Here is a 23,652-nt window from a genome sequence, read left to right as displayed (position 1 = left end):
GCACGTGGAGGCCACACACACTACTGAGCCTCATTTTTACTTGTTTTAAGGACATTACATCAAAGTTGGATCAGCCTGTAGTGTGTTTTCCACTTTAATTTTCAGTGTGACTCCAAATCCAGACGTCCATGGGTTAAAAAATTTGATTTGATCATTTTTTAATTTGTGTGTGATTTTGTTGTCAGCACATTCAACTATGTAAAGGACAAAGTATTTCAGAAGAATAGTTAATTCATTCAGATCTAGGATATGTTATTTTTGTGTTCCCTTTATTTTTTTGAGCAGTGTATTTATCTAGGGTTGCCTAAACAATATTAAATCCTACATGGCAGATAATTAAGCAGTGAGACTGCAAAGACATGATTTATACACCAAAACCACTTCATTAAGCTAAATTTGTTTTAGTGCTTAGATTGGCCCTTTAAACTAAATGTCTAAAAAATAAACTCACATATTAGAAAAAAAAACATACAGTAAAATATTGTGGTTTTTATTAATACATTTAATAATCCAATATTAAAAAGTAATTCAGTGCAAGGGTGGCCAATCATCTAGAAAGTGGGACACACCCGTGTCTCAAACACTTGATTTAGCTCAAAGAAAATGTAAGTTGACTTATGATGTGTGGATCTATGGTGAGAAATAGCAGAGGTTAACCATGAATAAATTACAGAACCTATAATTTTATACTGTTTATGTAATCCGATTTATATTTAATCATAGTCGTTATAATGTGGCATAATCTGTTTAATAGTTGTGCCAAATTCTTTGCTATGCTGTGTTTATGGCTATTTTATGAGTCCCCTATGGGACTGAATTTACAAGTCATATATTCTTTATCCTCTGCAATACATTTTGATCCGGAGACACTTTACTGAATGGAAAACAATTTCAGAATGATTGTATAATACTTGTTAGCAATGCAAAGGCATTGTTCCCTTATCTCCTGCTGGCTGTTTGGTCTGGCTTGCTTCTACATGAAAAAGACATATGACCTAAGGAAAACGAGGAGATAGGCCACGCTCCCACCGGACAGGGGTGTACAGTTTACGGCGGGGGGACTCGACTTGGCCAGCTGGTACCAGAGCCGTCTATAATATTAATTGGACCCTGGGCAAATAATTTTCTTGGGCCCCCTGTACTCTGCCCCCTTTCCCCCCACCAGCCCCCACTCCCTGGCAGGCAATCACACATTTCACCATGACACAGTGGGGGAACTAAAGTAGAGAGGTACAAGACATACTTACACAAACATGTACACTGACATACTGATACGTACACACAAACATACTGACATACATATAATCACTGACAGATATATTGACACACACATACTAACACACACAGACAGACATAAGGACACAAACAGACATACGGACACACACATATACTGACAGACATGCTGACACACACAGTAACAGACATACTGACACATACTGACAGACATATTGACACACACAGAAACATCCACTGACTGCGTTAGTGATGGACATACACACAAACTGACAGACATACTGACACACACTGACAAATACTAACACACACACACACACTGACAGACATACTGACACACGCACACACTGACAAATACTAACACACACACACACACACTGACAGACATACTGACACACACACACACACTGACAAATACTAACATACACACACACACTGAAATACTAACACATACACACACACTGAAATACTAACACACACACACACACTGACAAATACTAACACACACACACACACACACACACACACACTGACAAATACTAACACACACACACACACACACACACACACTGACAAATACTAACATACACACTGAAATACTAACACACACACACACACTGACAAATACTAACACACACACACACTGACAGACATACTGACACACACACACACACACACACTGACAAATACTAACATACACACACACACAGTGACAAATACTAACACACACACACTGAAATACTAACACACACACACACACACACACACACACTGACAAATACTAACATACACACACACACTGAAATACTAACACACACACACACACACTGACAGACATACACACACACACTGACAGACATACTGACACACATTCACATGCACAAAATAAACTTTTAACCTACCTTCTGTTTCCAACCTTGAAGGGTGCCTTCCATGGTGTCCAGAGTGGTGGCTGAGGCTGTTGTGAGTTAGGGGCTGGCTTTCCCAGCCCAGCCCCCCTCCTCACTGCCTCCTTGATCTCTCCTGCGCGGCTCTATGTTTTCACTGGGAGGAAGTGACGCGCGGCCGTCACTTCCTCCCAGTGCTGCCGAAAAGCATGGGGCAGGTCGCGCTGTTAAAGGGACACAGTGTGCGACCGGACTCCTGCTTACAAAGCCCCACCGGGTGGCCGTCAGTGCACGGGCCACCCGGTGAGCCTTCTTAGTGTACTGGGGGAAAAAAAGAAAATAGTAGAGGGCAGCAGGGCCCACGGGGCAGCTGCTTTGGGCCCCCCTGAGTAACTGGGCCTGGGGCAGCTGCCCCGTTTGCCCCGCGTTAAAGACGGCCCTGGCTGGTACGACCGGGCCGACTCCTGCCTTGCCTACACCTTTACCTTACTCGGTTACACAGTTGAATTTGTTACTTCCCGCTGCACTGCGCTCTCGCCTGGGGGGCCCACAGTGGCGGAGGGGTGAAAATTTCCCTATACCCGCTGAACGGCGACTGCGACTCCCGCAACCATCCACCACGTGCCCCGTACCTCCCACACCCCTCCCCCACCCAACAGCTACCGCCATTTCCGGTATGACGCATGCGTGTCATCACCAAGCCGAAACCCGGAAGTCATCTCACCAGGAAATCATCTACTCATCAATGAAGATATATAAACTGACTTTTTGAACATCACACCACACTTCTGAAGAAGCCTATTAGGCGAAACGCGTTAAGTGGGACTATATTTTATATCTATATTTTATATTTCATTGTTTAGTTTGTTTATATTAAAGTATACTTTTAAGTTACTTTTTAGACTTAAAATCTTCATTTCCTGGTATCCTGTATATCCTTGGTGGGGATCATACCACCTAAGCTGTTTACACTAGAGCAGGTTACATGCTCTGGAAAGTGTAAGTACAATACTATTTATTATCTATTATCACCATATTGCTGATATCTTTTCTTTTATACCAACTACGCATATGGCACCTTGAAAACATCTGCGGCAACTACTACTAATCCAAAGACGGGGATTGTACCGTCCAAGCGCTTCACAGTAGAGCTCTGTCATAGCTCATTTCCATGTGAGTGGACTGTACATAGTTACTAACTATCTATTTCTAAGATAAAATTTGCTGTATTGCGCTATTATCTTTTTATCTTAATTTCTTTTTGAGGTCACGATTAATTGGAATATCCAAGAACATATGTATGTATTTTTTGTATATTTTACATTTGAATTAATAGGCGCGGTATACGCCCTCTCTTTTTCTGCTATTCACTCACAAGGTTGGGGAATCCTTGTTCTGTATACTGCTGCCTGATCACTATAGTGAGCGCCTATTACCTTTCCTTTTTTATAGATAAGACTCTACATGAACATAGACCAGTGGATTGCTGGAGGGCAACACACCCAATGGACCGAGATTACACTTTCTACTCGACTCCCAACAAGACGTATTCCAGACTGGACTATTTTTTCATGCCACATTATTATCTGATGACAATCCGACGAACTGTTATAGGCACGGCGACCTGGTCTGACCACGCCCCTGTTTTGATGACATTGACGTCCCCACTATTTAGACCCACATGCCATAACTGGAGGCTCAACGACTCCCTCCTTAATGACACAGTCGTGACGACAGAGTCCAAGCATAGACTTGAGCAATATTTCGCTGACAACGACACACCTGATGTGACGCCCTTCTGCCTGTGGGAGGCCCACAAAGTGTGATGAATGGACACTTTATCGCGACGGGAGCAGCCATCAAATGCGCAAAAGCCGCCAGACTCAAACCCAAACGGACCCACCTCCCAGATGATGGGGCAAAACTGACAGTACTCCGTAGAGAACTCTCTTCCATCCTCAACGCCAACTACCACAGGGCATACTTACGCACCAAGGCATTCTTCTACACTAATGCTAACAAATGTGGTGCCCTCCTTGCCCTCATGATAGCCAAAAAGAGAGCATCAGCGTACATCCCCAAAATTAGAGACAAACAAGGAAAGGTTCAAAGCATGCCACGAGACATGGCGGACGCCATACGACTTACTATGCGGATCTATACGCAATAGAAACACACCGGACTGACAGGGAACTAGCAGACAAGAAAACTCGGATAGCACGGTATCTAGAACCACGCAGGAGGCACAGGCGGAACTAGGCGAACCGATCACAACACACGAAATAGCATGGGCCCTCAAAACGGCTAAACCAGGCAAGAGCCCAGGACCGGATGGTCAAACCATACAGTACTACAAGACCTACTCAGAGCTCCTTATCCCACGCCTCCTGGCGGCTCTTAACGCGATCCGCGACGGGACACATATCCCGACACAAACCCTAGAGGCGAACATCGCCTTAATCCCCAAAGATGGGAAAGACCCTGAACTATGCGCCAATTACCGGCCAATTTCTCTACTCAACTGTGACCTGAAACTCTTCACTAAGATACTCTCGCAGAGACTAAAGTCCTTCCTCCCTGACTTGATACACGGGGATCAAGTGGGATTCACCCCATACAGAGAGGCGAGGGACAACACGATCAGGGCACTAACCCTAATCCATACCCCAATGTCCAAAAATGAAGGCCTTCTCCTGCTCTCTACAGACGCGGAGAAGGCCTTCTATAGGTTTTCCTGGGATTTCATGTTCCAGGTGCTGGAGGGGCTTGGGATGGGACCATTTATGATGGCCTGGATCAGAGCGCTATACTCAAGCCCAACAGCGCGAGTCTGCGTAAACGGAGCCTTCACTGAACCCTTCCCGATAAAGAACGGGACCCGACAGGGCTGCCCCCTCTCACCCCTCCTCTTTGTACTAGTACTGGAACCGTTCATGAACTCAGAAACAACCCGCTTATCCCGGGACTAGAGATAGGGACGCGAAAACATTCGGTAGCAGCAAACGCAGACGATTTATTGTTCTTCGTAACCGAACCAGATATCGCGATGCCAGCAATACTGCAGGAATTTGACGCATATGGAGAGCTTTTGAATTTCAAAATCAACTTCTCTAAGTCCACGATACTTAACATATCAATACCGGCACGCGCGGTGGTGACACTGAAAAAGGATCTCCCGTTCCAATGGTCAGACACCTCTATACGGTATCTGGGGGCGACGATCACGAAAGATCTCACCCAGATGTACGAGGCCAACTTTCAACCGCTGCTGCAAACAATCCAGAAGGACCTCAAGGACTGGGGGCAGGTGCGACTCTCGTGGTTCGGTAGGGTAGGAGTTCTTAAAATTAATATATTGCCTGTTCCAGGCCATCCCCTGCGCCATCCCGGAGGCCTTCTTCACCTCCCTCAGAACCATGGCCCTCCGGTTTGCCTGGCAGAATCTGAAAGCGAGAATAAAACACGATGTACTCACTCTCCTGAAAGAAAAAGGAGGGCTCGCCCTCCCAGACTTTAGGGGTTACTATAGAGCCACACATATCCAGCGAATAGCAGAGCGGACCAAATCGGGGGTTGCTAAACCCTGGAAGGACATAGAGGCAGCACAGGTGGGTAGACCCATCTCCGTCCTCCCCTGGCTAGACCACCAGCAAGGCATACAATTGGCGGCCCCACACCCTCTTATCAAAGCGACCATGCAGGTGTGGTACAAGTTAGCCACACCACTGTCACTCACCACCACACCATCCCCACTGCTTCCAGTAACCCACAACGACACCTTCCCCCCAGGGAAGGAACCGAAGTCGCTAGCCCGTCTATTGGGACGGGAGATCCCACGAATATACCACGCTACCACCAACGGCAAACTCAGGACCTTGGAAGACATGACAGGGAGCACCAACAACCCATTCATGCTACAGTTCAGATACAGACAATTACAAATGTTCACACACACAATCCTTCAATTACATAACACCTCCAGACCACTGACCCCATTCGAAGACATCTGTATGGATCCAAATCCCCTAGTCAAGGGATTCTCTACGCTCTATGGCATGCTCATGCGGATGAGGAGACAACCACCCCCAAGCTTCATGGGGAAATGGGAGGTAGCGTTAGGCACAACATTCACACCTGCCCAATGGGACCAGATATGCACCCTCAGACTACACTGCGCACCGTCTAGCGGGACGCAGGAAACTGCCTACAAAATACTAGCAGTATGGTACCGCACCCCGCAACAAACCCACAGGTATGACCCCATGTCTGATGACGTATGCTGGAGATGCACGAACCAAACAGGCACCTATCTCCACATATGGTGGGACTGCCCACTCATTCAACCATACTGGGAGGCCATATATAGGATCATCAAGAGATTCACTGACACCCCACCGCCAAAAGACCCTGCCACATTCCTTATTCACCACACCACGACAAAGGTATCAGCATACAAGAAATCCCTCACAATTAGGATACTTAACGTGGCTAAAAGCCTCATCCCCATCTACTGGAAAAAACAATCCGCCCCATCACTGGGGACCTGGTACTAACGCATGGAGGAACTCAGAGTACTGGAGGAGCTCTCCCTATTGGCAGAAGGGAAAACACAGACATACCAGACGATTTGGACGCACTGGATAGTAACTACCGCATGCCCTGACTTCCAGGACTTGCTACACTGACCGTGACGGCACAGACTGGACTATTGACAGACTGGAAGGGAAAAAAATAAAATAAAATAAAATAAATAAATAAAATAATAATAAAATAAAAAAAGACACCCACTCTCCCCTCTCCCTCTCCCCCCTCTCCTCCCCCCCCCCCCCCCCTTCCTCTTCCCCCCCAGGTGGGCCAGGGCGCGGCAGCGCACAAAGGCAAAAGATGAGATTAGATGATAAGACGCCACAGACAGGCAGGCTCGTGCACAAGATGCGAGACACATAACACCCATGAAGACAGATAATGGGAAAAGGGGGGGAAACCAATCGCACCGACAACAATTGGGAAAAGGCCACCAGATGGGAAACCCTGGGGTCACAAACTAGAGTGCCACATACACTGGGTAACAGGACACTAATAGGGGACCACTGGGCATAGAGCGGTTCACGCAGCAATCACCGCAAACAGACCCTGAGAGGGTGGACACACCATCACTACCCCCCATCCCCCACGATAACCGACACCTACCCTTAGAAGACAGAACACCACCAGAGACTACCGGGACGACACACGGGACTGGGCATTGTGCCCTCTGGGGGACCCAGAATTATGCCTGTCTTGTCACATACACATCAGGACCCGTGGGTTTGCTATAGATGAACCATGTTTGCTTACGGGTGACCGTGATGAGACAACAAGTTTCGTACATGATTAGACATGCGTGCCCACAATGTTTGATACCCCCGGCTACCCTGACAAGTACTACTGTTAAGAAATGGGACCTGTGAATCCAGTGCATCACGGTATACAATGAAACACTGTGACCTGTGCATCACCAATAGCTGCATGTATATAAACATATTGGTTTTTGCATACCTTTATTCGCTTTAAAAATGACTGATGGGACCTGCGAGTCCACACCGTGGTTTCTTTCTTTTAATGGTATTTTGGACTAGAAAATTCTCAATAAAAAGATATTTACAAAAAAGAAAAAGACAGATGATATTTATTTTAGATTTATGGATTTTCTACGTGTATGTGTTCCACTTTAACTAAACAAAACAAACAAATTAAAATTAAAACAAAACAAACAAACAAAACTTGGTGAAGAAAATATAGAAATGCAAAAAACTGTAAGTACATTTCTATATTTTCTTCACTGACTAGAAGTACCTACTACGCTATATTGTGTCTCCTGCTCTTTTACATGCACTGAGCACCATCTGGATCAGAAGACACTCACAAGGCAATGCAACCCTCTTTCTTCATCAAGGGTATAGAATCGCCCGCCCTGTTGGAGATGGCTATGCGCAGCAGGTGGGGCATCTCCTACCCCTGTCTGTTATGGATATTCAATTGTTTGGGGAGCGACAATGACCCTAGCTGGATCAAGGGCGCTCAATCCATCAAGAGTCTGTAACGTCTCTTTCTCATTCTACCCAAGTCGTATTTTCCTGTTCCCTGCCCTGTGAATGTCACCTGGTTTGCTTGCGGCTAGGCGACCTTAGATACGGCTTCCTGCACCCTTCGCGTGTTGCTGACTCGTGTGACATGGTAGGTGAGCGTTATCGAGGAATCACCATGAGAGGGAGAGCAATTATATAGTAGAAGTCTGAGATCAGAGAGTGACGATTGGGAGAAAAAGAAGAAGAAGAAAGCGAGAGGGGGAAAGAAGCAGAGAGAAAAAATAAATAAAGATAGGGGAGGGAAGAAGGCCAGATCTCCTGCATGTTGTTTTTGCGGGGTATCATACCAGTGAGTGAGGATCTTATAGCTGGTTTCTCTGTAGTTCGCACAGTCTGAACTGAGGTAAGTGTAATGAGCAATTTTGTTCCATTCCTAGGTCATCAATGTCATGTGAAGTGCTTCCTCCCATAGGGATTGGAACTTGAGAGGGGGATGTTTCTCCTCATCCATCAGTAGTTGATAGTGGGTAGATGTACCGCGGAACAAAGGTTCCGCCTTTCTGCAGATATCCTCCAGAGGCATCAGCAGTCCTGATGCCTGAAGAAATTTGAAAAATGCAACTGTGTGTTATTAGCTTAGCCAGATTAGTTGTCTATAATTGTGATCTTGGCAAAAATCACACCATATTTTATTTGTAATTAGTGCAGAAATCCTGGTAATTCTAAATGGTTCGCAAACGTTTCATTCTTGTATTTGACTGCATTATCATTTCATTGACACTCCAATGTATTTTCATTGTCTATGTTTTCAGTTTTTCATGAAGATAGAATTTGTATAAAAAACCCAGTGTCCCTTCATGGTTGATGTAACCTATCTAAAGTAATGAGACTTTTAGCTAATTAGCCTCGTGCTGGCTCTTATTTTGTTTCCTTTCATTCAGGTTACCTGTCTGGTAGAGACCAGAGATAAAACCCACACGACACAACTGAGAAATGCGCTTACAGAAAAGTACTCAACACTCAAATGGGTAGAGCAAGGAAGGAAATAAACCAGGAACAAATCAGTTTGATGGACAACTGAAAGCCTTAACCGCTTCACTGCCACACAAGGCTGCTCATGCAATGTTTTACTTATGAATGTATCTATATGGGAAAGGCTTTGGGAAAAGTAGTTGAACTCTGTTAACAATGGGACTTGTAAATGTAAAAAAAAAGTAACTTTGTAGCAATGGCGGAGTTGTTTGGTTTACAAATATAGAAAAATAGCCACTACCTACTTAAATGTAATAAACGTTTAGTATGCTTTTTAAAGTGTAATTAAAAAAAAAAGTCTCCTCCTTTATTATTTATAGCCAAAATATAATTTAAAGAGATAACTAAGCAATAGTTATTTTAGTAGGGATTCATTACAGGGTTGCATTAAAGTAAGTGCTGCCCTGTAGGGTGAATCTGTTATAAGCATTTATAATCATAGACATAGAGGCACCGCAACGTGATGACAAACAGGAATAAAAAGCTCACTGGGCGCCAAACTAACAGAAACACAAGTTTGTATTACACGGATTTAATTTAACCTGTTATAGGATTAGCTTCCTGAACTTTATTTCTAATTGCATTCAATGACAGCAATGACAATGGGTAGTTCCAACCCCTCAGAGACTAAGAAACACGACTTTTTGTTCCCAAGATACTTTGGAGTGTGGTCTCTGTGGAGAGTCATATATCGGTAAAAAGAAAACTACCTCCCAAGGCAGAGTACAAATATGGAGACATGGAAACAAACCGTACCAAACTCGTCACCTTAAAGAACAGGAAATACTTCAAAATGATAAGAAAAACTGGCCAAAGGTTATTTTCCTTTCTTTTTATACTGTGAGTCATGGTGTGGTGTGAATCACAGACACAACCATAATTACTGGCGTTATTGTGCATGCACAGTATAGATCACATATGTGGTAGATATAACACTGATTTTATGAGCAATATTCCAGTTAGGGTGCCTGATTTAAATGCATGAGAGGTTTTGGTTTTGTTTTCAGCATTCTGGCTTTTTTCCAGTGCCATTTCTTGTGTAGCTCTTAAAGATCAGCGCAGGTATGCCCTTTAATATTTTCCTTTTTTTGTGTGTGTGTGCATATTTATAATGCTATATTTATATTATATGTATGTAGTGTGAAGTTGTTTATGAACAGTCCATTGTTATATATGGAACCTTGCCTCGTTACAGATGTGTTGTGCTCTAGAATTGAGATGTGAGTGAATTATCCATTTAAAGGTTTGCTACCTGGTATACTTACAAATGTAGCTCTTTCTTTCTGTCATTTCAGCCCACATGATAGATCCCTTGTTTATCCAGATAAACAGAAGGATGTGTGGCATTTGATAAGATTATGGAAGACAGGTGCTTGTGTACAAATTGTTTTAATGAGGCACCAAGACTTTGAGAAATTGGTTGCTTCTCCTTAGGCTTTTGTTAAAATTATTTCAGAAGTAGTTTCTTCATGATCTGAAGACCCTGCTAAAAACTATGATAATGAGAAATACTCTACACTCTGCATGGAGACGCTGAATTCAATGCATTTCTATGAGGAGATGCTGATTGGTGCAGTGTGGCATTTTGCCGCGCATGCGCCATAGCCTGCCAATGCTTTCCATGGAGGAGGGTCTGGCCAAGGCGCTGTGGTTAACAAAAAATAAGTTCAAAACTTTGTATTTCCACAGAGAGGGGGAACAGGGAGATAAACATGTATTCCTGACACTAAAGTGTTCCTTTAAGTCTCCTTTGGAGGGTATCTCTGCCAAATCTCCATATTTCATGCCAATTAATGATTTCATTCTATCCATGAGAGTCATTCTTTATTTGCATGAGTCTATTAACCCCTTAAGGACCAAACTTCTGGAATAAAAGGGAATCAGGACATGTCACACATGTCATGTGTCCTTAACCCCTTTTGGTCCTTAAGGGGTTAAAGAAGATATTCTAGCTAGTAGTTTGTTTTTTTCTCAGACACTAAGAAACACAACTTTTTTTCCCCAAGATACTTTGGAGTGTGGCTTCTGTGGAGAGGCATATACCGGAAAAGAAAACTACCTTCCAAGGCAGAGTACAAATATGGAGACATGGAAACAAACCGTACCAAACTCTTGTCATTTAGCTGCAGCAGTGCCAGCTGTATCAAGAACTTAGAAAGTCTGGATCTCAGGAGTTTGCAGATCCAATATCATACATCTCCTATTCAACATCAGATTGACATTTGAATTGCTTTGTCTGATCTTCTCTACCTTCTCGTACATGGTACTGTCTGTAACAGAAAGATAAGCTTATTGGCTTTTGAAGCACTGGCATTCTAAAAACAACCTGTGTTTATTACTTTTTAAAGCAGGGTGCCCAAAAGGTAGATTCCCAGATGTTTTAAAACTACGCTTCCATGATTCTTTGTCATTCGAAAGGCATGCAAAGCATCATGGACGTTATAGTTCTACAACATCTGGGGATCTAACCTTTGGGCAGCCCTGATTTAAAGACATACTATAGGAAACCAGACCATTTAATATGATTCAAGGGGTCTGGGTGCAGTGTCTCTTTTCCCTTAACCCTGCAATGTAAAAAATGTGTATATTGGGTTAACACTGCCTCTAGTGGCTATCTACCAGACAGCCACTAGAGGCGCTTCCTGCAATTTCACCAAGTTTGATTCCGTGAAACGACGCTGGAAGTCCTCACGGTTTGCATGAGGACGTAGAGCTTATTTTAAAATCCATATAGGAAAGCATTGTCAGTTCTTTCCTATGGGAATAGCTTTACTGTCACAGAGCGCTAAACTCGCATGCGCATTAGGTTCCTCTATCTGGCAGAGGAGGAACCTGCCCCACACGCCAGAATCAGGTAAGTGTTTAAAGTTTTTTTTTTTACTTTTTCAGTGTGGGGAACTGGGGGGGTAGGGGCTCCTATAATGGGTTCCTACAATGTTAGGAATTAAGCCTTGTATTCCCAACACTGTAGTGTTCCTTTAAGAGTGATACAGTATGCCAGGCATAGGCAAACTTTGGCACTCCAGATGTATTGGACTACACCTCCCATGATGCTTTGCCAGCATTATCAGTATGAGAGCAGGCTGCCTATCCATGCAGTATGCTGTTTGGAAATTCCTTGGATGATAAAATTAAAAAGAGTTTTTCTTAATCAGTGCAGAAGAAGTGTATCTAATGTCAGGAGCACAGCCACTAGAGGTAAATTCAACCCTTCTATGTAAACATTGCAGTTTCTAAAGAAAAAACTGTAATGTTTGACATTGCAGGGTTAAAACTAAAGGACCACAGCACCCAAACCATTTCATTGAAATAAAGTGGCCTGGGACATTTTAGTGGACTTTTAACCCCTTAAGGACCAAACTTCTGGAATAAAAGGGAATCATGACATGTCACACGTCGTGTCCTTAAGGGGTTAAAGGAACACAAACGTATTCCTGACCCTATAATGTTAAAACCACCATTAAAAGGTAAGAAAATGTACCTTATTTCCAGCACCACGCAGGTCCGCCAGCTCTAGCCCCGACCTCGAAAAGCCTCCTTGCGGACAGCATCAGAATTTAGGATTTCAGCCAAGGAAAAGCATTGGATTGGCTGAAATCGGCATGGAGGCGGGGTGGGGCCAAACAAAAAATGTGGCCAATCAGCACATCTTCATACAGATGCATTGAATCAATGCATCTCTGAGGAAAGTTCAGCGTCTCCATGCAGAGCGAGGTGTGGCCACTGGAGGTGTCCCTAGGGGGCAATGTAAGCAGTGCTTTTTCTCTGAAAAGGCAGTGTTTACATTAAAATGCCAAAGTCACAGATGCCTTATGACTCATGGGCACTGAAATTATGCTTCACTTTTTTTTTTTTTTGTACCGAACAAGGGAATGCCCATCACAATTATTCTCTACTGTCTGAGAAGACCATGGTTCCTATTATTGATGAGATTAGCAGTGGAACCTCCTTGGGACACCCCAGTTCTGGCTCAAGGCCCAGAATCCTCAGGCTCTTAACCTATAGGTTTGGAGATTGAGAGCTTCTCCCTTACATTACTAGGTATATTATAGCCAGTGATTTACACCTTGCAGCAGTTCAATATTATTCGACTTTCGTCAATATAGGTTATAAAGGCATTCAGCCTCTGCACTCTTTGAGTCCATGTTTCAGCTATCACTAGAGTACCGGCTTGTTTTCTGAAAGCTATAATGAGAATCTGACCACCAGTCAACGTTTACTCCCCTAACTAGGACTCTCCTATGGATTTGCAAGCTCTGTTTAGCCATTGGACAACATTTCTGAAAATATTGAAGATGGTCTAATCGTTGGCCTTGACCATAACATTTCTGCTAAAGAACCTTTTACGGTTTCCTTAAGGACATGTTAATAAGCTGTGCTATCCCACATTTCTTGTCTTTGCATCTATATTCAGAGGATTGAGCCTTGAAAGAAGTCCATATATACATTGTACTAGCAAATATTTAGAATTGGAGAAAAACTTTTTTAAAAATAGGTTTCCCCCACCTGACTCAATTCCTCTGCAGGCATTTAATGACTAATAATTGAGAGACAAGGACAGCAGAACAGATCTCCCTCTATACCCATAGCAACCAGAAGACACAGGCACAAAGCCAGTGTGTAGGTGTCATGGAAGTGGTTTGGAAGTGTAACACCACACCACTTATCTGGCCCACTGATATCTTTAATGATATCAGCAGGTCAAGTAAGTGGTGACAATTTCCCTTTAATGTGCCTGCTGCTGAAGCAGAATTTGGTAAAAAGATATTACAATCTGCCTTTTCTTAAATAAATCTTACTTGTTGAGGTTAATGTGGTTATCATTTCACCAGTTGTTTGACATATTAAAACAGAATACTTACACATTGAGCTTAATTTATGGAATGTTGTGGGTTTTTGTTTTCCCTTGATTCGTTTTCTATGCAGCAGAGTGGACATCTCAGTTTGGTTCCCCTTTAGTGCAACCTACCTTCTCGTCCACCATCAGGTATATTGGCTCCTCCAAAATGACTGAATGACTAACATCATGATGTCACTATGTGTTGTGTGTGGAGCTGCTTGTGGGCTTGCATATGTGTGAGGATTTTACTTTTGGGTTACACGTATGTGCAGAGGCTCCTTGAGGGGTTGCGTAAGGGGATATTCTTCTAGTGGGGTTGTGTGTTTGTGAATGGGGCTGTTAGTGGTGTAGTGTGTCTGTGTGGAGGAGAAATGTAGTGTAGGGAGGAATAAGAACTGAAGTGTACAGTGGGGGGATATCAGCAGTAGTGTGTGGTGGCGATAAGCGCTATAATGTATGTGGGGTTAGAGGCTGTAGTGTGTTGGGATAATAAGGACTGTCAGATATGGACTGTAGTGTAGGTGGAACAGGGGCAAGTATAATAAAATATTTTTTTAAAAAACTAACATTTTTACCTCTCACTGTGGTTGCCTTGGGCCAGGGCCAGGGGATAGGTTGTACCCCACCCCAGGTATAGACAGCTACTTCTAGCCAGCACTGGAGAAAGTATCAGTGTTGTTGTGTTAACCCGTAGCAGTTCTCTGATATGGAAGCAGTTCAATCTCTCCCCTCTTCCGATTATCGTGGGCTTGTTGGTGACGAAGATCTTTGATTTCCCCACCGGCCATGGCCCTCTCTTGGCCAGCATTTGGGTAGCCTTGCAGGGGGCCAGTCCAAATCCGAAGGGACTACATTTATTGGGAAAGGCATTCAGGTAAGAATATCCACAAATATTTTAGTGTTCTTTTTATTTGAGGGATATTATACTACAAATATTAGGAGGTTGAGCATTCCCTTAAAGGGACACTTCAAACACCAAAACAACTCTAGCCTAATTATTATTATTTATGTGCCAACAAATTTCACAGCACTGTACAATAGCTGGTACAGAGCTGAGGACCCTCCTCAAACAAGTTTACATTATTTGGTTTTGGTGTACAGATCATGCACCTGCAGTGTCACTGTTCAATTATGTGCCAATTAACAGAGCAGGAGGTAAAAATGTCTAAAGTAAAAAAAACGTTGCCGTAAAATCCGATTGAAAATGAAATCATTGTTGGCTGTGTCAGTCACAGGCAGGGGAGATGTGGCTAGGACTGCATAAACAGAAATACATTTGAGTTAATTCCTAAATGGCAGATAATTGAGCAGTGGGATTGCAGGGGCATGATATATACACCAAAACTGCTTCATTAAGCTACAGTTGTTTTGTACTTGTAGTGTCCCTTTAAGAACAAAGATGTGGATTTCCTCCAGTCAAGTGCAAAACCTGCAACATCGCCAAAGGCTTTAAGTAGATAAAAAACATGTGGTAGGATGTAAAACACAGGATCATTTACAAACCGCAGATCATCTCCTGCAAACAAAGATATTTTTGCTGTGACAGAGCCCACTGGAAAGCTATGAAATAACATTGCAATGCTTGCAGTAGAGGGTCAGTTACCAAGTCAAAAATAATTTGAGGAAAGGGGGCAACTCTTTTGAACACCAAAGGCTACAATGACGTGGTTGTCTCCTTACATTTGAAAACTGCACAAGGACTTCGTATTTAAATCTGATAGGATCTTGCTAGCAGTTACCTGTCCAGCAGTGAATTTAGAGGCCACTACCCATCAGCAAGTTTAACCACTTTAAAATACAAAATAAATAAAAATCCCTGTTTAGTACACATACCCCAAATGAAAACTTGCATGCATTGAATTATGAATTTTTACATTGGAGTTCTATCTAAAATAAGCTTGAAAAACCTGCAGTTCTCTTGCCTGCTGCATTTGCAAGCTCTCCCCTTCTAACCCAGCCCAGAGTTTATGTAGCTGTTCAATCATAGACTCCCCAATGCAGCTCAATGAGAAGTATTTGTCAGTCGGGTGATATTAGCAATTGCTGCCTCTTTAGGTCAGCTGCATTGAGCTAACAAAACCATGAAGTAACAGGATCTGTAGTATGCTTGAAAGCCAAAGGGGGGGTAACCAGGTTAATTTATAAAAGTGTCAATTCCTAATGAAATCTGCACTTTTTGCAAAAAAAATTTAAATTTGTTTAAAAGGACACACTATTCACACAAAGCTTTTTAGTAAGATAAAGTTGTTTAGGGGTCTGGAGTGACCCTTTAAGCATGACAAAACAAGGTTATTTTGCAGCATAACAACATTTACCTTACCAAGCCATGAAAAATGTATTTTGAAATTGCTATTTTGCAAAAAACATATATCCACAATTAAATTTGCATTACATAATGTTTCCAGCTATCGAGCACTCTATGTCCCTGATAAGACAGACCTTGGGATACATACTTAGGAAATAACAGCTCCAAGGGAGAATGTTGCACTCCACTATAAGAACTGAATCCTAACGTCTTCAGTAAAAAGCACAACATATTTTCGAATTTTGAAATTTATTAACCAAATCAGTCTTTGTTACCAATAAATCAACCCACAGTCACTCCTAAACCTTACACACCCATTAAACACATGCCCATTTAATATGAATATTATAGCTCACTATACAGTTCTTTAAAGAGATATAAAATGCTGTCGAGTTCTGCTCAGTTGCTAAATTTGCCGTCTTCCAGTTGTCCTATTCTTATGCTCCTGGGATGAAACAAGCTGGTAACCAGGTGTTCGTTAAATCACAGAGTAGTCAGTACATTACTTTACAGAGAAATAGGCAAACTGCTGTTAATAAACTCCTAGTCAGTACAGTTGATCACTGCCGAAGTTGTAGCCAACACATACGAAGTTTAAAAAGCAAGAGAATTTCAAAAGCGGTCTATCATTTGGTAAAGAGAACTGTGATCATGGACTGTATTTAGTTTACAGGAATTTGATTCAAGTAATTTCACATATAAAAAACAGGTAAAGAAACTGCTATATACTATGATGCAAACCCTTCTTATTTTAAATGAGGTAATTATTCTATAATCCAGAAAAATAAGGTCACTGCGGTTGGCGGGCCTCTTCTTTTCCTACACAATGTTCACTTTCTTCGTTTCTTAGCAGGACTCGGCTTGTATGCGATTAGGAGTGAGAGAGATGCTATTCCAAACAGGAAAGTCTGTATGAGCCATTTCACTTTGGCTCCAGAGTCTGTAATCCCTTTAGAACTGGAAGAAGAAATAAACAGAAAGAAAGTCAGAATGTGTTTGTTGAAGTTCCGAACATGACCATTAACGGTACAGATTATAGGTCATATTCCAGCGGAGGTGAAAGGCCCAGCATGGAAACTAGTGTACTATTCATAGAAATAGGGTTTACAATTATCTTTTAAAGCAGAACATTTGTATACTACACTACACTAGCTTCTGAATTATTTCCAATAATATTCTTATATTTATTCTTGTAAAATTGTATATATTACTACCAAAGAATATGCACATATTTGTCATAGGCCTGTCCCAAAAGCCAATAATTGGTCTACACCGAACATCTGCATTCGTTCTCAAACTAACTGCAATTAGGCAGACTTTTGGCCAAACAATTGACTCACGCAATGGACAAGCATGTTCCTTTTATTCTATTCTAGAAAGCTTTTTTTTTTTTTACTCCAAATTTGACGTAAAGACTGCCTGTGTCCTATGTGCTTAATGTATTCTGAATATATAGCATTTTTAACAGGTTATATAAAAGTCTTATATAAAGATAGGACTCCAAGGACTTTGTAACAGATTTGAAAAAAAAAAAAACTTCGCTTTTATTCAGGCAACTGCCACAGTGGATCAATGTTTCAGTTCTGTGTCAGAACTTTCGTCAGGATCCTGTGCTATCTTAATGTAAGACGGTTATAATTTTGCTTATTAGCACTGGGCTTTACAACCATGTTCTCCTTCTCCAAACTCTTCAATCGCTCGGTCTTTGTGACACTGTCCTCTCTTGGTTTTCCTCCTATCTCTCCCAACGCTCATTCAGTGTCTCCTTTTCTAATGATACCTCCTCCCTTCGTCCTGTCTCTGTTGAAGTCCCCCAAGGCTCTGTCCTTGGTCCCCTTCTATTTTCTCTTTATACTGCCTCTATGGCAAACTTATTACCTAATTTGGATTCCAAAACCACCTGTACTCTGATGACACTCAGATATACCTCTCCTCCCCGGACCTTTCCCCTGCCATCCTGGAACATGTCACTGCTTGCCTTTCTTCCATCTCTGATTGCATGTCCTCCCGCTTTTTGAAACTCAATCTCTCTAAAACTGAACTGCTTGTCTTTCCTTCTTTCCTCCTCCTACTACTGTTCCCCCTTTTTTGCTCTCCCTTCAAGTGAGTGGTACCCACATCAGTCCATCCTTGCAAGCGCGCTGTTTTAGTGTTACCAAATGCTGTAGATTCCACCTTAAAAACATCCGCCCCTTTCTTACACAAGATGCTAGTAAGGAGCTTGTCCATGCTCTAGTAATCTCTCGCATGGATTATTGTAACTCTCTCCTAATAGGTCTTCCCACAGGTCGTATTGCCCCACTACAGTCTGTAATGAATGCTGCAGCTAGACTGATTTTCCTCTCCTGTCACTCCTCTGACACCTCTCCCCTCTGTCAGTCCTTACATTAGCTTCCTGTATCCTATAGGAGTCAATTCCAGGTACTAATCCACACCTATAAAGCACTGACCATTCTAGCCCCTTCTATATTTCTTCACTGATCCGCAGGTATGCCCCTTCTCGGTCTCTCTGCTCTGCCCGTGACCTTGTCCTGTCCGCTGCTGGCACCCATAAGGCCAACTCGCGCTTGCATGACTTCTCGCAGACAGCTCTCATCCAATGGAATAGCCGACCTACCGCCATCAGACTCTCCCCTAGTCTTCAATCCTTTAAGAAGTGCCTTAAAACCCATCTCTTTAGGAAAGCTTATGGCCTCCCAGAGTAACCTCTACCTCACATACTTGTCCCTTGCTCTCTCCTAAAGGGCAACAATCTATCATCTCATCCAGCTCTGCTTCATTCCACCTTGTTTTATTGCTATTTCCTTTCCTGTTGGGTTTTACGCCCCACCTCCTTTAGATTGTAAGCTTGTTTGAGCAGGGCCCTCTTCACCCTATTGTTTTTGTAATTGTCTCATTTATAGTTAAATCTCCCCCTTTGGCTTTATATAAATACCAGTAATAATAATAATACAGATCATTGGTAATGCTTATGCATGTTTTTATGGTTCCCATGTGATGCTTGGATTCTGGTACATTTGCTGACGTATTAAGTCACGCAACATGAGAGTCAACATATGTATGCTAATCTACAACCCACAACAATAAATCCATAGCAAAACATGGAAGCCACACAGAGAGGTAAAGTGCAAGTTAAAGAGTCACTGCAGATTTTTACTTTTAATTCATTTTGACTTGTTTGTTCCCCTATTTTACATATTTATTTAAATTCTCTTAGTTTAAGTAAGTAAAAGTAAGGGCCACTGTTTGTTATGAGAAGTGTGATCTTTGTCAAAGGGCGGAATTTAAGATTTTATTTCAGGTGCTAAGTTAATTTACCAACAATCCAGAGGTCAAAAGAATCCCAGAGAAGGGCTGCGCTAGGATATTTAGATCTAGTGATAGGTGGAAAATAAACAAATACATGGTGGCAATTGGCATGGGAATATGGGGAGTATAATTATTAATATACAGATAGCATAATGAAATTTAAAAAAAAAAGAAAATATTTTTTAAAAATTATAATAAAACGTGACAGTGCTGCTTTAAGAAAACGAATGACATCACTTGGCTATAATAATTTTTAATAATGCTTTACTATGGTAACAATCACTTTACAGGTATTAAACAGACTCCCCTGGCATACAGCCACACTCCCCTTTAATAATTACAGTGACATGGCAATTCAACCCATCAAATAGAGATAATCAAATAGTTGATATTCTGCCAGGCTCAATGTGTACTGCAAGAGTGTATTACATAACTAGGACATCGAAAGCCTTCAGCTTCCATAATACAGATCAACTGTTCCACAGAACACTGTTTTCGTGTGTTTCCATGGATTTCACAACAAACCCACATAATTGTTCTTCCATGGAATCGAAAAACTGAATTAAAATAGTCATCCCCTACGGCAGTACAGGCAGTGATCAGTCTGTTTTAATTCTTAATTCACAAAGCCAAGTTTAACATCAACATAATGGACTATGCTTTACAGAGATCCTTTCTGGTTTTCTTGATTTTAATGGGGGGAAAAAGTAGAGGCAATTAAGAATTAAATCCACTTGGGGAAGTTTAAACTAGAAAATACAAAAGGCAAGGGTATAGTATATTTACTAAACAATGAATGGTCATGATTGGAAAACCAAATTGTTAAATTTAGATTAATACAGCCACACTGACTACAGTTATGCTGAGAGTTCTTGCCAACTTTATTAGCCTGATTTTGTAACTTCGCTTTCAGTTTACTATTATTAGTAGTATCTTATTAGCATTAACATTTTCCGCACTGCTTTATAATTACACAGTGGGCATATTTAATAACGAGAAATTTACAGACGGAATAAAAATGGCAAGACAACGACCACATAGCCACACATGTATAGTCTAACTACTAACTACGTAACGACCACATAACCATACATGTATAGTCTAACTACTAACTACGCAACGACCACATAGCCATACATATACAGGGAGTGCAGAATTATTAGGCAAGTTGTATTTTTGAGGATTAATTTTATTATTGAACAACAACCATGTTCTCAATGAACCCAAAAAACTCATTAATATCAAAGCTGAATATTTTTGGAAGTAGTTTTTAGTTTGTTTTTAGTTTTAGCTATTTTAGGGGGATATCTGTGTGTGCAGATGACTATTACTGTGCATAATTATTAGGCAACTTAACAAAAAACAAATATATACCCATTTCAATTATTTATTTTTACCAGTGAAACCAATATAACATCTCAACATTCACAAATATACATTTCTGACATTCAAAAACATAACGAAAACAAATCAGTGACCAATATAGCCACCTTTCTTTGCAAGGACACTCAAAAGCCTGCCATCCATGGATTCTGTCAGTGTTTTGATCTGTTCACCATCAACATTGCGTGCAGCAGCAACCACAGCCTCCCAGACACTGTTCAGAGAGGTGTACTGTTTTCCCTCCTTGTAAATCTCACATTTGATGATGGACCACAGGTTCTCAATGGGGTTCAGATCAGGTGAACAAGGAGGCCATGTCATTAGATTTTCTTCTTTTATACCCTTTCTTGCCAGCCACGCTGTGGAGTACATGGACGCGTGTGATGGAGCATTGTCCTGCATGAAAATCATGTTTTTCTTGAAGGATGCAGACTTCTTCCTGTACCACTGCTTGAAGAAGGTGTCTTCCAGAAACTGGCAGTAGGACTGGGAGTTGAGCTTGACTCCATCCTCAACCCGAAAAGGCCCCACAAGCTCATCTTTGATGATACCAGCCCAAACCAGTACTCCACCTCCACCTTGCTGGCGTCTGAGTCGGACTGGAGCTCTCTGCCCTTTACCAATCCAGCCACGGGCCCATCCATCTGGCCCATCAAGACTCACTCTCATTTCATCAGTCCATAAAACCTTAGAAAAATCAGTCTTGAGATATTTCTTGGCCCAGTCTTGACGTTTCAGCTTGTGTGTCTTGTTCAGTGGTGGTCGTCTTTCAGCCTTTCTTACCTTGGCCATGTCTCTGAGTATTGCACACCTTGTGCTTTTGGGCACTCCAGTGATGTTGCAGCTCTGAAATATGGCCAAACTTGTGGCAAGTGGCATCTTGGCAGCTGCACACTTTACTTCTCTCAGTTCATGGGCAGTTATTTTGCGCCTTGGTTTTTCCACACGCTTCTTGCGACCCTGTTGACTATTTTGAATGAAACGCTTGATTGTTCGATGATCACGCTTCAGAAGCTTTGCAATTTTAAGAGTGCTGCATCCCTCTGCAAGATATCTCACTATTTTTGACTTTTCTGAGCCTGTCAAGTCCTTCTTTTGACCCATTTTGCCAAAGGAAAGGAAGTTGCCCAATAATTCTGCACACCTGATATAGGGTGTTGATGTCATTAGACCACACCCCTTCTCATTACAGAGATGCACATCACCTAATATGCTTAATTGGTAGTAGGCTTTCGAGCCTATACAGCTTGGAGTAAGACAACATGCATAAAGAGGATGATGTGATCAAAATACTAATTTGCCTAATAATTCTGCACTCCCTGTATAGTCCAACTACTAACTACGTAACGACCACATAGCCATACATGTATAATCTAACTACGTAACGACCACATAGCCATACATGTATAGTCTAACTACTCTACATAAATTCCACTCAACTACTCTACATAAATTCCACTCAAGTGTCATCTCTCATGAAAATTAAATGTGCTGATTACTATGCCATGATATTGTATGCCGCTGAATAGCTTGTATTTGCTGTCGTGGCGCTACAAGCTTGTCTGTAAACGTATGCACAAGAAAAATAAAGAATAAAAAAAAAAAATGGCTAGACAATTGGGGAAGAATTCTCTATAATGAGCTTACAATCTGTGAAGAATGGGTAAAGGAACGAAGACTAAGAGCAGCAGGTCAGAGTATGTAAACCCAAGCACATATTACCGAACCTTAGAATGGTCAGATTTAACGTAGGCAGAAAAGAGTAGTCAGAAGATTGCCAAAAATCTAAATACCAGATATCAGGAGAACGATACAAGAATAGCCGGGTCAGGATACCAGAAATCAGGAGGTTGAAATACAAGCCGGGTCAGGGAACCAGAAAACAGGAACGTCAAAAGCTAAGCCGGGTCAGTACACAGAAACAGAATGTTGCCTAACAGTAAATACGCAAGGAGAATCAAAGAGCACTAAGGGGAACACAAGGAACCACAATAGGGCAAGTAACAAGGCAAAAGGCGCCCCTTTTATAAGGTAGCCTCTTTTGCTTTAAGGCCACACCCCAAAACGTTCTGGGCGGTACTGATGACACACGCGTCAATGGCGTCATGACTAGCGCTCCGCGTCATAAAAAGGGGCTTGACTCCAGCGTTCGGCATGGGACATGCTGAACTCATCGGAAGAGGAGTCTGCCCTTAATTCTGCACAACGTGGGCGCAATGCAATAAGTTAAGAGATCATGACAGTAGGACAGCTTGATGGATAAGATGCCTGTCCTGTGCTGAGTTACGGTAATTAAAGTGGTGTATGGAAGAACTGGATAGTGGAAGAAGATAGGTGTAAGCTGGACCAAGAAAACAAACATGTGGAGGGCAGTTATAATGAGAGAAGAGTCACCAGGAAGATGGTAGGCTTTGCTAAATAGGTGTGTTTTTAGTGACATCCTAAAAGGACTGGAGGCTAGGAGAGCATCTAATAGAATCAGGTAGGGAATTCTAAAGGAATGGTGTGGCCAGTGATAGATCCCACACGCTTGGGGGGCCAATCGATGGCAAAAGTGTTTTTAGGGAACCGGTCAGCACTGCGGCCCTTTAAGAG

The 23,652-nt window shown here is 42.1% G+C and overlaps 2 protein-coding genes across 5 annotated transcripts in view; one reads left to right on the top strand and one right to left on the bottom strand.

Moving 5' to 3' along the window:
* LOC134575012 (L-threonine ammonia-lyase-like) overlaps positions 1-9,657 on the top strand; it is a 96,768-nt gene extending 87,111 nt beyond the window's left edge. For all 4 annotated transcript variants that reach the window (XM_063434146.1, XM_063434144.1, XM_063434145.1 and 1 more), the window contains one exon: positions 9,130-9,657. In XM_063434146.1, coding sequence (XP_063290216.1) covers positions 9,130-9,237 — 108 coding nt within the window. In that variant the 3' untranslated portion in view covers positions 9,238-9,657. The remainder of the gene's footprint in view (positions 1-9,129) is intronic.
* Positions 9,658-16,597: 6,940 nt separating this feature from the next.
* TMEM254 (transmembrane protein 254) overlaps positions 16,598-23,652 on the bottom strand; it is a 36,087-nt gene continuing 29,032 nt past the window's right edge. The window contains exon 4 of the mRNA XM_063434150.1: positions 16,598-17,322. Within this exon, the coding sequence (XP_063290220.1) occupies positions 17,196-17,322 (127 nt within the window). The 3' untranslated portion in view covers positions 16,598-17,195. The remainder of the gene's footprint in view (positions 17,323-23,652) is intronic.

The sequence above is a fragment of the Pelobates fuscus genome, chromosome 10, assembly GCF_036172605.1.
Source record: "Pelobates fuscus isolate aPelFus1 chromosome 10, aPelFus1.pri, whole genome shotgun sequence".
Taxonomy (NCBI): Eukaryota; Metazoa; Chordata; class Amphibia; order Anura; family Pelobatidae; genus Pelobates; species Pelobates fuscus.
Note: the sequence above shows the minus strand (reverse complement) of the source record. Positions and strands in the feature narration are given on the sequence as shown.